This window comes from Gasterosteus aculeatus, chromosome 7 (assembly GCF_964276395.1).
Source record: "Gasterosteus aculeatus chromosome 7, fGasAcu3.hap1.1, whole genome shotgun sequence".
Taxonomy (NCBI): Eukaryota; Metazoa; Chordata; class Actinopteri; order Perciformes; family Gasterosteidae; genus Gasterosteus; species Gasterosteus aculeatus.
The window spans coordinates 12,776,694-12,794,214 of record NC_135694.1 but is presented as its reverse complement, the minus strand read 5'-3'; the positions used below and the strand labels follow the sequence as shown (position 1 = coordinate 12,794,214).

The 17,521-nt window shown below is 43.4% G+C and overlaps 2 protein-coding genes across 10 annotated transcripts in view; one reads left to right on the top strand and one right to left on the bottom strand.

Annotated features, from left to right (window-relative positions):
• focad (focadhesin) overlaps positions 1–610 on the bottom strand; it is a 35,945-nt gene extending 35,335 nt beyond the window's left edge. For 2 of the 3 annotated variants that reach the window (XM_040180049.2, XM_040180053.2), the window contains exon 1: positions 550–610. The gene's annotated coding sequence lies outside the window, so the exon portion shown is untranslated. The remainder of the gene's footprint in view (positions 1–549) is intronic. The other variant, XM_040180050.2, reaches the window with a different exon arrangement.
• Positions 1–17,521, top strand: part of mllt3 (MLLT3 super elongation complex subunit) — a 38,029-nt gene that overhangs the window by 1,913 nt on the left and 18,595 nt on the right. For 4 of the 7 annotated variants that reach the window (XM_078105775.1, XM_078105773.1, XM_078105774.1 and 1 more), the window contains exons 2-4: positions 2,667–2,847; positions 15,100–15,182; positions 15,543–15,686. In XM_078105775.1, the coding sequence (XP_077961901.1) occupies positions 2,667–2,847; positions 15,100–15,182; positions 15,543–15,686 (408 nt within the window). Of the gene's footprint in view, positions 1–1,688; positions 2,006–2,666; positions 2,848–15,099; positions 15,183–15,542; positions 15,687–17,521 lie in introns of those variants that run through there. The other 3 variants (XM_078105776.1, XM_040181877.2, XM_040181876.2) reach the window with 2 other exon arrangements.

Sequence of the window (17,521 nt, the reverse complement as noted above, 5' to 3'; positions counted from 1 at the left end):
CCCGTTTGTGAGGCATCACGGATAGTCACAACGCATTTTGATGCGGCCATAAGATGACGATTTCATGTCTATTCGATCTATCCTTTGACTGGGCTGTTAGTTAACTTGCACTTATTTTTATGGCACAATAAATTGTCTGAAAATGTTTTATGCAATCAGCAATTTCTTACAGAAGCGTCCGCTGCATCATAATGACTTGCTCGTAAGTTAGTTTAGATTACAAATGTATCCGTGGGCTCGACTGTGCCAACATCTCTCGGTCGCGGTGCTGACGCGGGCTACTAGTCGTATATAACCATATGTCACGCAGCAAAACTATAGCGACCTCTACAAACACACGTGGCTAGATAATTAAGTTGTAGCTAGCTGAACCGGCTAATATTGCTACAATTGAGTGATGTAGCAGCTGAAGATATTGAGCTGTCAGAGGCAATTCTTCGTAATAATAAAGCATAGTGGACCGCAATGCTCCTGCAGTAGACTGAGTAGCATAACAGTCTCTCTGCTTAAAGTAAATGCACGTTAAACAGGTTGCTGCCATAACTTTACCTCAACATCCTTTATCCCGCAAACCAGCAAGTAACTACGGCGCGTATGGAGGACCAAAAAGAACGCACACACACCGCACAAATGTCAGGCTATAATAAGATGCGATCAAAACTTTACAATAAACTGACATCGGAAACTTTGAATATCAAGTTTATATAAATATGCACGCACGAGTTATGATCAATATTAACAGTTAAATTAAATTGTTATTACATCCATTATGTGTTTATTTTATTTGTTTATTCATCAAAATAGTGCTTGTAAAGTTCCGTTCCCGTTGTTCTTGTTGGAAGTCAAATGTCTTGTCGCCATCACATTAGTCGTCCATTAGCCATTGCTTCAAACTGCTTTAAACGGATTTGATTCATTTGTATTACAAACTGTGAAAATGCCTCTCTAGGCAGCTTCCCACGAGGCGGTTGCGTCCCAACGATTGGAGGGCCGTGTGCCTGCTCTTCTCTTATTGGCTCTTTCCGTCTTGTGCTCCGTCTCAGACCAGCCCCAGTTGGCATGCCAAGCTGCGCGTGCGCGCTGACCCTCAGGGTCGTAAAGTTTGCGAATTGTGGAAAATATGCAGCGGAAACGAAAGAACTTTATGTTAAAATAAAAGGATGCAAAATGATTAGAAACAAGGAATATTTTGTTACTGGGAAAAACTTGCAGGTAATTAACCTGTGATGCATCGTAATTCCTCAATAGATGAAATAAAGAATACAAATGCAATTTTCGATTGATCCTTTATCATATTACCACGGCTAGTTCTGGGTTTTACCATCTGGACCAGCAGCCATGGGCCTACTCTATCATATACATATGAAAACAAACGGAACTTTCATTCAAAAAGTTACGTTACCATGGGGTGTCATATTAGGAGATTATGCTAAAAGAAACACATGTTATAAAGTAGCTGATTAGTTCACTCGCAGTACATGAGTACGTAAAAAGCAGAAATTATATTATTATATTATATTACCGTTGCTCGATTTGTCATAATTACCATTTAACATAAATTGAATGTAAGGCCAAAATACCCAGTTTGTTTCACAACCTTTTGACCCGTCGTAACACGTGGAGGTCTTTATTCAACCATGAGGCATGCCTACTACTCATGCCGCAGTATATGTAAGACCCTGTCCAAGGTCTTGGGTAAATACAATGCAAATACCGTGTCACGACAACGAAAAATGACGAAAGCATCGCTTGCTATTCTGCAAATCCGCAGACTAAGAATGACCGCACTGCGATGGGTTTTATTTTGAAAGTCTGCAGCGGAACCTCTCCATGGTGTTGAATTGCGTTTTGACAGCCGGCGCTGCTCTGCAAGTCTCGAGCGTGACTTCAGTCCAGGAGAGACCATGTCGGCCGCGATAGGCAAACTGAATGCACCCCTGCTCCCATTTAAAACGAGTTCTCCATGAAATAACAGCGACGTGGGGCCTCAAGGATGGCCAACTCGGTAAGTAGCCAGTCGGAGGATTTGCTCGCCGGTCCGGCCTAACGGAGCATATTTTCGGATATTGTACCGCCTTGTCTCACCGGAGGAGCCGGTGTTTTTTCCTCCGTGCAGCTAGCCAGAGCCGAGACGTGCCGCTGTGTCCTGCCCGGACAGCGTGATGCAAACCCCCCTCGCTGGTGCTTTTCATGTGTTCTCCATAACCGTACCACCAAGTCTCACTCGGCTTAATGTTCCACGCGGTGCTTAAAGTAGCACGTAAATGGCTGATATGTCAGCTTTCAAGTAGTTGTAGATGCATTATGATTTGACACTTATTTCTCTGATATAAAGTTTGTGTGAACGTTCTAATGACACCTCATGAAAGGACCTGTATGCTCAAGCTAATAATTAAAAGTGGAGCAACTTAAATCAGGCTCACACAGGAGTAAACGTGGCGAGGATCAACGCTGCATTAAATGAATGCTGGCTGCTTTTTTAAAAGAGTTCTCCATTAATGTATAATGCAAAATGGCAGAGTGAAAGGATTTATTTTGAAGTCACACCACATGTCTGGTTTCTATTGGTGTGACGTCAGGATGGAGCTACTCTGATCATGTTTACCTGTTTTTGTTTGTTCGCATGCGCATGCTTTAGTAATAACCCGCAGGCGTGTGTTCTGCAGGGGGCTGTTCAGGTGAAACTAGAACTCGGTCATCGTGCTCAGCTGAGAAAGAAACCCACTGTGGAGGGCTTCACCCACGACTGGATGGTGTTTGTCCGAGGACCAGAGCACTGCAACATCCAGCACTTTGTGGAGAAAGTGGTTTTCCACCTCCACGAGAGCTTCCCCAAACCAAAAAGAGGTACGCCGTTTGTTCCTCTTTGCCTGGCTCTGTTTCTTTAGCTGTGCTGTGGAAGGAGCCTGGAGCATCCTCGCTGAGCTCTAGTCTGCTGCAGTCAAAGGCTCTCACACGTCGCACAGAGAAAGTGGTGAAAAGTTCACAGTCGAATGAAATAATTAGTGCTGGGCAAAGATGAAAGAATGTAACTCGATTAATTGCCTGATTTTCTGTGATTAACAGGCATTAATTGCATTATGCGCATAATTCTATAATCCATTAAAAACTAGTGTATTGCATGCTTTTTTATTTGTAACGGGCACTGTCGGAGCAAGTTAACCTCCGGTATATTAATCTGTTTTCTTTTCTTTCTGAACAAGTACCAGAAGAAACACTTGTCTTTGATCAGGGAACAGCGTGATGCAGCATATTTTCAGTAACGACGGTCTCTGTTAGAGTAAACTCAAGTGGTCCTGCACAAAAAAAGGACTTTTTAGTTTGTAAAGACTGTGGATTTCAGTGATGCAGGTTGAGCGGTTACACAATGACAAAATTAACTTTTAACGTCCTCTTTTCTTTATCCACTCCTCCGACTTTGCATTTTCTTACTCCGCTGCACAAAGCCAGTTGCTGAGACAAACAAGGTCATTTATGTTTTCAGATGATAAAGAACCTCTCTTCTTCTGAACAATATGACCAGCAAGAGAAAACCACCTTTCACAGGGTGCAGAAACTTCAGACTGCTGTGTGAGTCTGCATGTCGTCAGTGAGCGCAACAGTTGGTGCTCGTTGTAACGCCGTTCACACGAGTGTTCTCCTCACGGTGGATCGTGTTGGGGGAGGCTCGTACGCACCTCATTTGCTATCCACTACATGACTCATTCTGGGCTGTTCTTCTCAAGTTCTATTTTCTATTTTTCTTTTGTGTGCTCAGTTCTCTTCCTTTTTTGTCTGTCTGGTTTTGTTCTTGTCTGTTATTGTGAAGTGTCTCTGGGTAGCTAGAAAAGCGCTATAAAAAACAAAACTATTATTATTCGTTGCGATTCTGAAGAATTTTCATTCTTTTTGCGTTGGTTTGTTGACGTTCTCCTGCACGCCACATCCAACGTAGTCAAAGTCTCGCTCCACTGGTCGTTTAGGGAGCTAGTTGGCTGCATCAATGCTGTGAAACGCTTTATGTGGCTTTAAGCTCATAGTACTCTGATGATAAGATGTCTCCGGTTTGCAGTGGTTACAAATGGCTTTTATTGACTACGGTGTCTGGTAGATGGATTGATTGAATGGATTGATACGTGAACGCGTTAATGTGCCCGGTACTAGAAATAATGAAAGTTCAGTTCTGTTAAAGAACTTGTGTTACAACATGTAGTGTTCCTCCTGATGGTGTCTCTGTCACGGTGTGCTTGTGTTGTTGTTTCTGGACATGAGAGCGTCTTTTTGTAGGATGTGTAAAGAGAAATCCGGGGGGGTTGGTGTTTGTCTGTGACTGTTTGTCAGGTGGTCGCGGTGTCTGCTATTTGGGTGTTGTTTGTGTCTGTGTTTATCGGTTGTGTTTTTTTGGGTAGTGGTGGTGTTTTCCTGTTGGTATCTGTGTGGTGTTTGTTAGTCAGGTGGTGTGTGTGTGTGTGTGTGTGTGTGTGTGTGTGTGTGTGTGTGTGTGTGTTAGTCGGCTGCTGTTGTGGTGTTTGGGTGGTAGTGTCTGTGTTGTTTCGGTGGTGGTGTCTGTTAGTCAGGTGGTGTGTGTGTTGGTCGGTTGCTGTTGTTTGGGTGGTGGTGTCTGTAGGGCTCCAAAGGGGCAGTAAATTTCGGGGAACTTTCCATGGGAAGTTAAGCTTGGCAAAAACGTCACCTAAATGTAACCTAAAGCCATATAAATCGTTATACCAAGTTTATTTGTACACCGTAAAGGCTTTACAGCAGCGAGCGGGACGTCTATGTCCACAAAAGACTAAACCATTACCATGATTATCCGCGGCTGTTGGGGTTCCTCAAAAAGCGACTGAACCTAGATAAAGTAATTACTGCAAATTAAAGGCTGAGCAATAAAAACATGGTTCAAAACTATATTTTAAAGATTTATGGGATGCACCACATCCTGTGTTTCTTTGCAAAACCACCTTTTTTCTCTCAACCGGACGTTGATCTGAAAGTATTCAGGGAAAAACACAAAATCCGGAGGCTTGAGAAGCTTAATTCATTTTGCATTGAGAAATTAACTTTTGGGGAGGTGGTGATCTTATGGAATACATTACACATACAACGTTCATGTTATTGTTGTTCATGAAAGAAATGAAGTCCTACTCACAAATTAATTAAAATCTGATTAAAAATGTCAAATTTTGACTCAATGATGATGGTCTTTGATGAAGTCTTTAGAGTCCATGGGAGTCTGATGATGGACAGATACGCAGGCTGGATTTGAATAAAATAACCTCCTCCCAAGCATTTATTGCTGACCAATGCGAAAAACGTCAGGGGTCAAGGAAAGAGGTTAGAGTTAGGAGAATTCATGAGGAGTTAAAAAAAGACAGCCACAGTCCGACTCCACTCTCACTGGGTGTTTCCCCTACCGTTAGGGGCGAAGAAGCTGTGATGGACATTTTTGTCATGAGTTTGTAATCCTCAATGAATCAATACAACAACTATCGGATTAATCCGTAATGTAGTCTGTATACCAGTTAAGCTTTTTAGTGAACTCGTTTTGTTTTTGTTTTCAAACTCTCCGTGTGTTTTTATTGTTAGCATGTAGCACTTTGGGATTTTCTTAAATATACAGTGCATTACAAATTAAATGTATTAATATTATTATTATTATTAAACGTTTTGGGAAAATAAAAGCCTACCTCAGAAATAGGAATATGTCAATTTTTGACATCGAATCTGTGCTCTAAAGAAAAAGGAGAACAAAGCATAATACCATATACTTATTTAACACATCTTTTGAAATGGAAATCAAAGAATACTACTCTGCATAATGAATTCTCAGCATAAACCTGTCTCTTTTTGACATAGCTAGGTGAAATGGTATTACTATATGGGGTAAAGTACAATGTTAGCCATAGGATGTCATTAAATCACTCCCAAAGCACAGGAGCTCAGCAGCTTCTTGGCCCCACGCAGGAAGAACTGTTAAAGAGCAGCGTTGAGCGCCTGGGACAGTTTCTATGCTCCCCATGAGCTGCTGGGTGTTGTCATGTCTTCTACATATACCTTTGATAGCACCAGCAGAGGAATGGAAGGACTTGAGTGCTGTGTTGGGAAAATTTCGCTGTGTTCATTCACTCGGGACCCTCCTTGCTCTCACATTCCTCTGTGCTGATACGGGACCTTCAAAGCTTTAAGTCTCTCTCATGATGTGAGCAGAAAGGGTTTGGCTGCATCCTTCTCTCTTGATAAATGTCATGTGTGGCCGGACGACTTCAGGCAGCAGAGCTCTTAACCCTCAACAAGTCCGTGTGGTAAGAGGTCTCTCGAGAGTCCTGTGTGTTTCTACCCGGCGACAGGTTGTGAGCCAAGGGGTCTGAGGGGTCAGGTCTGTAGATGCCCCGGTAGGTTATTAGTTGAACCACATTTGTACCTTCGGGTTACTTTCCTTGTGTAATACTACATTTGGGTAGCCTTGGAACCCCGATATTCATAGCACCATTTAGATCCATTAGAATACTTAGATCGCTAGATCAAGGTCAGGTGAACATCAGGGCGGCAGCAGGAAAGCCGTTGTCACGGTCACCACGGATTCCCCCCCTCCATGTCCTATCACGATGTCCCTGCTACTTGGCTCCCTTGTTTGGAGAGGCATCCTTTGTTTAGTTGTGTGTGTCTGTCACGTTTTCTCTGGCTTCAAATGATTCTGACACAGCTCGTCAACTTTGAGGCTGATGGGGTTCCACCAAGCTTCTCCACATCCAAAAGACTGTTGTTGTCTAGCTGGAATCTGTGTGAAGGAGAGTGCAGCATCCCACTCTAAGTGATTTGTAGAAGCTGCCAGACAACACATTAAGATAAATGATCGGCCCGTAAAGCTTAAAGCTGCCACTTATGGACACTCTGTTAGAGGCCTGTTGGCGGCATTTGCTGTTTGAAGGCATGGAGGTAAAGGAGCTCTTTCGGAGCAGTGAAGGGAGTTGCTATTCTCTCAATCGGCTCTGGAGACGGCGTCTCTGCAGAGGTGTTTGATGGTTCAGGGAACTGTCACTTTTATGCACAGTGTAAGTCAGTGTAATGGGAAAGAAAAGGACCAGCGTGATGAGCCGTGGTCTTTAACAGGGTGAAACACCGCGACACAACAGTTATGTGACACATAACCAATTTGTAACACTAATAATTGTACATGTAACTGTGTCTGCTGTTTGGAGGTTTTTGGTTTTAAAAAATTCAACCTAGATCAGAAAACGATTTATTGCAAAGTTTGTGGCGCCGCTGGTGTTTCCTCTAGTGGCAACAGTGGTAATTTAGAAACAGGAAGGGACCAAAGGGAAGACACGCCACATCAACAGCTGTTCACTGCACGTTGGCCAATTGCGAGCAGTGAACAGCTGTTCATTTGGTCGGGGCAATGAATGTATAAAAAAATACTGTGATATAACTTGAAACCACATAATCTTAATACCGCCAAGCCCCATATTAGACCATAACCTTTACCAAACTCTACAACTGGAGGAAAAAAACATAAAAGCCGTCATATGAGTTGTACATCCAGAGGCAAAGCCAGCATGGTTTTGATCACAGCGGCCCCACTGCCAAAGCTGCGGTCCTCATTCTTGGATTTGTCTTCCAGAAGTGACAGGTCACTTCAGTTCTAGAGAGCATGAGGTCAACTACAGTAAATATTTGGTAAACCAGCTTGAACCTCATTTCTGCGCCTGTAACTCTTATTCACATTCATGCACTACAAAGCTATCTGAAGCTTCAAGTTTACTCCTCCGGCTCCCAGAAGGCCAAAATCACTTCCTTACACTCACATTTCCTCAGACGATCTCCTTTCCTTGCAGAGAGAGAGTTATTTTCCTTGAGCCAGATTGGCGACCGTGTAAGCCCCTTACATTTTACACACACACACACACACACACAGATTGATGCCTTAATGATTGGGCCAGCATGTTAGCCTGTGGCCATCTCCCTGGCTCTGTGGAGCGCTCCCATGAAGCCTCTTAACTCCCCTCATGCTCTCCTCTGGCTTAATTTGTGGTTGGTGTGCACATACCACATACGTCAAGTCACTGCAGTCCCCTATACATCAGTGTTCCCCCATTATATTAGGGGGGCACCACCGTACCCCTAGAACGTCAGCTTAACTTTCTTAAATTTGAGCTTGTATATAGCACCGGAGCACAACAGATGTCCTTTAATGTTACCTTTCCTATTGAACAGGTCTATATATTGTTTTTTTTTCATTAAAAAATGACAAAGTGGTTCCCCTTGCTTAACACCTTTTGGGGGGGAAAGGGGTGCTGACAGATTGACCAACTGACGGGGGTGGGACGGACAGTTGGACACCATTATTTTTCCATGTCTGTGTTTGCCCGACGGGGGGAACTCCGTTAAGAGCTGTGGAGAATTGCAAATGTAACACTAAAAAAAACAGTTAAGGGAAAATGCTGCACTAAATGGCCTTATGTTCCTTATCTTATTCACACATAAAACAGCATGTCATTTCTGTCTACATGGTCACGCGTTTACGCCGCATTCTGTATCGCGCGCGGCAGAGTTCCGACTCGATTGACACGGACGCATGCTTAGGGGAAGCGCTGCATCAGATTCACATCCTCATGCTCACTACGTCTCAGAAGCTGCGCTGCATTCCTGTGTTCTGCTAATGGGATCTGTGACCAGTATTGATATCCCTTTTGTACAGTAACAATAGTGGGGTCATGACTTTTAACTGAGAACACTTGCCACATCTTTTCTGTCTTCAGGCTGCTGGTAAATGGAGGACTACAACCCTGGGATACATTGTAGTTTCCTTAAATCCGAGCCCCATATATTGTTAAATAATACCAACTCCACCAGTGTTGGACCTCTGTACTTGTTCTGGGCGATATGGCCAAAAATTCTCATCACGGTATTTTGTAAGATACTAACTGTATCGCTGTATAGATTTTTTTCTTTAGAGTGAACCCATTTATTAATTTATGCTGAAAAGGGACACCTGATCAGCTGTTCACCGCTGTTTTTTCACCACTGGGGGCCAGTGAGAGGTGAACAGCTGTTTGTGTTGCCACCAGTGGTAATACCAGCAGCTCGACAAACTTCAATAAATTGTTTTCTGATCCATGTCGGATTTTTCAAAACCTCCAAACAGCTGACAAAGCTCTTTTCTTGGGCACAAGTTTTGTTGGTGCAACTCTTTAACAGCGTAAAACACCACAACACAAGCCCGAGTAACAACTAGTTACACCACTGATTAGTTTCCATAATAATAATAGGATTTACGATTGAGTGTGTAAACTGTACACAAAGTGATTCTAGTGTGTGATGATGAGTTGTTTTGTGGAGGAGACTTTGAATAATGGAATTGTATTTCAATAGTTCATCAAGTGACACATTTCCACAAGTTTTGTTTATTGGCTGAAACAAATTGAAGTGATTGTGTCTAATTTTAAAAAAGATGACAAACCGGACAGGACCCTGTGTGGGATGAGCAAAGAGCGTTCAGCTGCTGATACAGGGTCTTCTCAGGTGCAACTGACATAATGCATGGTTGACGGGGACATCACACGGTTTTTACCACCAGTTAAAACACACAGGGAGATCAGGAAGCAACGTCATATAAAGTTGTGTATTATAAAGAGGTAAACGGGAACTCCACCCAAAGAGACGGAAGGCCTGGAATCTGTGTTGGCGAGTAAGGAACAGGATCTTCCCCACCGGCCTCCTGGCTCACTGAAATCCATCACTACAGACCTGCTGATTATTTCTGAGCAGCAGCAGTAGTCTCTGAGATGATGTGTGCATTAGGGACCAAGTATCGGCAGGTTGTACATGGATGAAAATAACTAACATTTTGGGTAAAGGCTCCTAACACCCCCTCCTCAGTCCCCACGCCCCACCCCTCAGCGTCTAGCAGAAATCAAAGGGCTGCAGGAATTTGCCAGTAATTGTTTTACGATTCTTGAGCAATCATTGCTACTTGTATGGACTGAACACAAAGAGAGCTGCAGGCCGGCTGCTTCTGCTGCCATGAAAGAGGGGGAAGGGGAGGAGGTGCAGATAGACCACCAAAAAACAGGAACTGAGCTGTAAATGCCCGCTGTCCCTCGGTTCAGTCAATGAAAGCAGGGAGGAGGAAGTGGTTTATTGGAGCGTGCTTTATAAGGGCTGTCTGTCTGTCGCCGTGCCATAAAACATTTGTCTCTTATTTACGGCACTTCCACACACCTACGCTGGAGGATTAGTCAGTAATTAGTAGATGAGCGGCAAGCGCTTTCCTCAGTGAGATAAATAAAGGGGGAAATCATTTCCAACTAGAACTGTAGCTCTTCCTTTTACTCGTTTGTTACAGCAGACTGTTTGCATCCCTCAGTCCAGGGGTGGCCATACTTTTTTGGCTCGCAAGCTACTTTTCACTCAACCTATTGGGCACCCGTCTCTTAGTCCATGGACAGAGAATCCATTCCATCCATTCAGGACGTCCGTGTTGAAGTCATTTGTCTTTGATTGCAGCCAGATCTGCAAGTTCACATCAAAGAACACCGATGGCTCTTCTCAGCATATCTGTACATTGACCTGTTGCTTGACATTGACAAACAGAATTAATATGATTGAACTACAGGTTGCCCAGGACTCAGGCTCAGGCTGTGGTTCCTTTAATTGGCCAGATGGATGGAGTTGACAACCCCTAGTAGGATGAATATAGCAATATCTGCAATATAGAGTTTCTGAGGGAGCACTTGAGTAGATCAAATGTCAGAACATGTACGCATGATGCTTCCCAGGGGAGAGTCTCCCCCCGGTGTGCCCTGTTTATCAGAGGCTTCCCTGGGAGCTGGACCCAACCCCCTCACTTTAGTGCACTATTCTTTCTTTTTTTTGGTCCCGTGAGGGGAGCGCTGTGTCACACCTGTGGATTAGTGTAGAAAGGGCTCCTGGTGTTTATGAATCTTTCTTCTTTGACCGGCATGCTCATGTGTCGTCTTTACGACTTTTGTTTCTTATTTCAAATGAGCCTCGGTTTAATAAAGAGAAGCTAGTTAACATAATGAGAAGTGAGGCGTGCATGGCATGTTCAACCCGTTAACCTTTTCACATCACTACTGCTAACTGGTCGGCCGCTCGTCCAGCTCGTCGGCTTCCGACACAAACTTGAATGTTTCCCCGACGCAGTATAGAGAAACCCGTAGTAACGCTGAGATGAACGTCTCTACTGCAGAGACCGAGGGATTAACATTAAATCAGCGAATGAGCCTCCCTAAGTACTTTCTTATTTTCAAGTGATGTCTTATGTCCTCCAGCCTGGCCTCATTACAAAGCAGTCTGTGTGGAAAGGGCAAACACATAGTGACTGGCATTGTTCTGTGATTGGCATCTTGGTTTAAAGTGAGGGTGCGTTCATAAACAACCCGACCTCGTCCCTCCTTGAAAGCCTCTGTGACCACGGGCAGGTTTTGTTTACAGGTCAGCGGTTGCATTGTGCCTCTGAGACACCCTTCAGATAATGGCAACCTTTTCCAACTGAACTACTGGACCTCAGCCCAGATGCTGCCCTGACTTCTCCTGCTCATCGCTAGCTGGGTTCCTCCTTTTCACCATAACATGACCCATCACTTAGTTTGTGCAGTTTGGAATTCAGTATTGAAGTCTCCGTCATTCCTAATAAAAGGCCCGTCGGGAGGCTGCTAAACATGATTGGTTTGCCATGTTTTATTGTATTAAAGTGTTATATTTAGGGCTGCAACAAGTTTAACATTTTTAATCAGACTATTAAACCTCTAAGACTGTGAACAATGCAGCACATCCTCTCACCTCTACCTCATCTTTTCTTTTCCACAATGGATGTGGGTATATGTCACGTGGTAGTCTCCTACCCAACCGTCGTCTTTGCGATCTGGGCATATGCTAACTTGTATAGAAGGCTCCAGACGGATCATATCAACATCCTATTGCAACATTTCCACCGTTTTCTTTGCTATTGTCATTCATTGTGTTTGTTTGCATAAAAACACACAATTCAGATGCAGATGTTTTCCCAAGGTAGCTTTGGGAAGGGTTACCAACGGGCACAGTCATTTTCTGACTCGCCCCCCAGTATAATGATGGAGGGAAACGATGGAGATTATGTTGCTGTTCAACTACATTTTACAGGGCTACATTTGAACACATCATGGTAACTTGAGAAGTGGCCTTTTTATTGAACAGAATTGAAGCTTGAATGCGTCATAACATAACACAATGGCCGCTCCATTCACTTTCTTAATACCCCTCTTAATATCACATTTTTACTGATTTTTTTTAAATATTTAACAAAGGCAAGCATCAAATTATTTCAATTTAGGCTGAAACCTGTGCATGTTTGCCACTTTGACTTACATTATTAATTGGTTATGAGAATAGTTCCATTATCCCTGTGGAGATTTGCTCAGTTAACTACTTTCATTTCCTTATGTATGTTGGGTCAATCACAAATTCTGGGGGATTGTGTGACTTTTAATAGATATTGACCGTAGGGTGAAGAAGAAAAATGAATGACTGAAGCCTCAGAGATCCTGGTTGAGTAGGAAGTGGCTGTTTTGTGGCCGTTCGAACCTTAAACCACCAGGTCACCACTTGGTGTATTTTAACAGTGTGCAGGCAATATGTCAGCTAATAAGTAACCGCAATAGTCACCACTACATCAGTTGTCCATCAGGGAGTGCTTACAGGATCATCTAACTGGGAGGTCCAGCTCTCACGTCTACCCAGCTGTCCACGAAAACAAGAGAAATATGACATAACATGTCTACAGAGTTTATGTGGTCTATCATCCACCTTAGTTTATAGAAAGGGCTGCTGGTGAATGGGATCTTTTAGGCTGCTGTAATTGAACCTGACCCACTTGCACAATTAACTCTAACCCATAATATTTGCTCAGCGGTATTGGGGTTTTGAATGGCTCGGGCCCCAGTGGTGAGGTCGACCTCAGCGTAGCCATCAATCCGACACTAGTGTTTAACGGGCTGTATTCCTCACTGTGGAAACACCAGGCCTGAAAGTTCTAAATACATTGATATGAATGTACTGGATTGTTATTTGATTATTTAAATAATGTATTGTACTCCAACAACTCAAAGTTCAACCTTTTTAATTCTGAGATCTGTTGTATTGTTACCAAAACCCAGTCCAGCTTTTTGAGTCAGTATAGTACAAGTGTCCTTAATCAAGATTAAATGGTAATGGGGGGTTATCTTGAAGTTGGATAGTTACTTCTTATCATATTGGTACTTTATCAACAATCTAAAAGAATCTTAACTGAGAAACCAATTAATGTGGGTTTACTTCCTGCATGACTGGTACTATAGTAATGGACTGAGTATGTTTGTAAGGTGCTACACCTCTTGTATTATGCATCCTAGACATCGAGTCGCACAACTTTTTTTTTTATTTATTCCTGAACTGAAAAGAACTTTTAGCTCAGTAATTATCTGTCTGTGGCACTTTTTCTGACATCTTGATTAACCTTTTATTCATGATTTGCGTCACAGTGGAAGTCTCTAAAGAACCAGAGCTAAGACGTGCTTTCATCTGCTCTTCCAGGAAACCCAATCAGGTTGCTGCATATGTGCACTTAATTGGTACTTCTCTCCAGGCAGAGTCCACCGGGAGAGACACACACACACACACACACACACACACACACACCTACGAGGAGGAACACCTGAGCTCTTGTAGTTTGTTTGTCTTGAAAGGCCCATGGGAGTGTGGGGGAGGGGGGGCTTCATTGTGTCACCATCTAGGTGTATTCTGAAGCTTTAAAGACTCCGGTCCTAATTTATACCCCATTAGTTGCATCCTTACCAGCAGAGACAGTGTGAACGAGAGCTAATGAGATCTCATGAGAATGGAGACGCAGACTTGATGGCTCCGTTCATTAAGCGACGTGACTTTCACAAGGAAAGGCGCATATATTCATATACACGTAACCGTTTTTTGTGAGAAATGTGATCATTTTAATAGTGGTGAGGACTTTGTGTTCTCTTTCCCAGCAGCCACCAATTCTCTCTCTCTCTCTCACACTCACACTCACACACACGCACACCACTGCTGTGCAACAGTGTTTGAATGGAGGCAGCTGCTTTTCATTTTCTTGAAGTTAAACGATTAAACCTGTCGCTCTGTTTAGTTAAGTCACCTCATGTTGACGGGGCGGCACGGTAGTGTGGTGGTTAGCACAAGAAGGGCCTGGGTCAGAAACTTCCCAGCAGCCTTTCTGTGTGGAGTTTGCATGAGTTCCCGTGTCTGCGTGGGCTCTTGCCGGGTACTCCGCTTCCTCCCACATGCTTTGGGGATTAGGTACATCAGGGTTTCTATGTTGCCCGTATGGGTGTGGATGTGCACGCAGGGTCGCGGAGGGGCTGGAGTCTATCCCAGCTAACATCGGGCAAGAGACTGGGTGCACCCTGGATTGGTCGCCAGCCAATCACAGGGCTGACACATAAACAACCATTCACACACCTACGGGCAATTTAGAGTCACCAATCAACCCAATCCCCAGAGCATGTCTTTGGACTGTGGGAGCTGGAGAACCCGGTGCGATCCAGAAATGGGGAGAACATGCAGACTCCTCACACAAAGGTTGCTGGGTTGAGTCGAGGCCAGGACCTTCTTGCTGTGAGGCGCCCGTGTTAACCGCCACATGACCATACCGCCCCAGATTAAAAAATGACTGTAATAAAAACGTGTCTTGCAAACTATATCACCCTTGCTTTTCTACTGCTATTAACGAGCTAACGCCAGCTTATCGTGCTTGTCAAGCTGGATGATGAACACCTTTAGACCTACCGGAGGGACGTTACGTTCCTCAATGCAAAGCGGAACAGGAGTAGGATTCTGAAGTGACTGCTGTTGAACTCCCTCCCTCCTCATCAAGGACTCCAACATTTTACGTTTTATGTGCTGAATCATCACAGCGTGTTCGTCCTGCGATTGACTGGTAACCAATCCAGGCTGTGCGTTGTGTGTTGGCTGGGATTGACCCAGCCCCCCGACAATCCTGTAAAAAGGACAGGCAGCATAGAAATGACGGACTGACCTTGTGTTGAAGGTTGATGGCTTCAATTTAACATCAAATCTCTTTCATTTCAGTGTGCAAGGACCCACCTTACAAAGTGGAGGAGTCTGGATACGCAGGCTTCATCTTGCCTATTGAAGTTTACTTCAAAAATAAGGTATATTTGAACAGTTTTACTCACTGTTTTAATACTGTATTCATTGAAAGTCTTAATCTGCTCTTTCTTCAGGTTTGTTGGGTTGTGTGATGGTAGCAAACCATTCTTCCTCATTTCTGAAGAGCGAGACATTTTTGTGCAGCACTTTCATTATGCACCAATAATAGTTTTACTATTAATGGATTTACCATTAGAGCAGTTTAAAATGCTTCATTAAACTTTTGGTTCTCTCAATCATTGGAGTCACTCTGGAGAAGCAGAATGTAGTTTGGATCTGAAGGAGTGCAGCATAGTGGTGTTGGTGAAGTCCTGATGTGACCGTTCTTTTGCCTCTCTCGGTGGAACACCACTTCTCCTCAGGAAGAACCCAAGAAAGTCCGCTTTGATTACGATCTGTTCCTTCACCTGGAGGGCCACCCACCTGTCAATCATCTGCGCTGTGAGAAGCTCACCTTCAACAACCCAACAGAGGAATTTCGAAGGAAGCTGCTGAAAGCCGGAGGGGTAAGAGTTTAAGAGGGAGGCGGGGACTGTATGTTTACAGTACTGCAACCCGCCTAGAATGAAAAACGTAGTATTTTTCCTTCAGGGAAGGCGGAGTTCAGGACTATGTCCTGAGAAACACTCATTCAGTTTCACATTAAAACCGTTCCATTTAACCTGCCTTATGTCTGCCACAGTGGATTAGCCGTTTCATTATGTACATATTTAAAGAATAAGGCTGATAATATATTTATTGTTAACAAATCCTATGAGAAAAGTCATTTGTAGGCCTGGCAATTTAGGGCTGGCCCTTAAAAGTCAGATTGGTTCCCTAGTGGAATCTTCTTTGTTTTGTTAGCTGCATCATATAACTCTGCATACTGTAAACTTAACAAAGCCAATCTCAAAATGAGCTGACAGCAGGCTGACAAATGATGAAAGGGCCTTCCAGAAGTTGTCCAGCCTTACTGTCCATAAAGCTCTATATAGGTCTAGGGTTACCATGCATGCATCCAGATTTTCTTTGGTCTCAATCCCTGACCTTTTTAATATTGGTATTTAATACCAAGTCCTATCAAATGTTTAATGTTGATTAAACCTTTAAATAACAGCTGAAACTAAATTAAACCCACCAATGTGATCCAAAGCAAAAGTAGTTTTTCAGGAGGAAAAACCCTACATCAGCCATGATTTAGTTGTGCCTGACATTAAGCATCCAATGTTCATGATGTACGATTGCCCGGGGCCATCCTCAGCTCGCTCCTTCGGTCTGTGCTGTCAACTGTCTTTCGGGCCGGGAAAAAGTAATTGGCATAACTGTAGTAGGAAAAGGCATGTGGGAAAATGAGAGATGAGGGGAGTTGCAGAAGGGAGGATATGAAAGAAGGTGGAGAGAAGGATGTGGTAGTTCATCGTGTCAAAACGCTGCTGAAAGGTGTCGCAGGGTGACAGAGGAGAAGAAGACTGTTCTTGCAGTTGGGAGGTCCTCAGTAGAATGGCCTGCCTTGACGAAAATGCTTGAAGATATGCAGAAAAGAGTGAAATCAGCACATTCAAGTGTTCATGAAAGAAATATACTGGTCTGTAAATGTAAAGCTAAGAAGATTTTGATTGAAACCTCCATCAGAGGTGTCAAAAATATTCACATTCATTACTCAAGTAGAAGTATAGATACTAGAGTTAAAGTAAAAGTATAAAAGTACTGGTTTCAAAACTACTTGAAGTATACAAGTAATGTAAGGGGGAAAATAAATCCATTAAGGACAAAATCTTAATGTGTAACCTCGCTCACAGAACATGTCAGTCCGTTACAATATGATCGGAAGGTGCCTCCAGATCATGTGACCTGTGAACATGGCGATATTCAGAGAGGCAACACTGAAACAGAGGGACAAATGTATCAACCTGCATGCTATATAACATAAACAGATAAAACCAGAACCCATTTTCCAGTGACTGCTAAATGACATGAGTCAGAGGACGTACACACACCTTTGTCGCTACATACTCAACTGAGATCGGTTTGTGCCGTTCAGAAAAGGCAGGAGTAGAAAGTACAGATATTTGTGTGAAAATGTAAGTAAAAAGTTGTCTTCAAAAATAAATACTCCAGTAAAATATAGATACTCAACATTTATATTCGTAGTGTTTGTACTTCATTACCTGACACCTCTGGCATCCATTGACCAAATGATGTTGGACATTCACACATCTTCACTTGAATATGGAGGAAAATGCTCGCCGTGTAGATGCTGCTGTGGTAAAGGTGAGCAGTCTGAGGTGGATCAAGCAAAGCAGGCTCCAATGTATCTAACACCCTCATATGATCCCTAGCAAGGACTGAGGACGCAACTAGG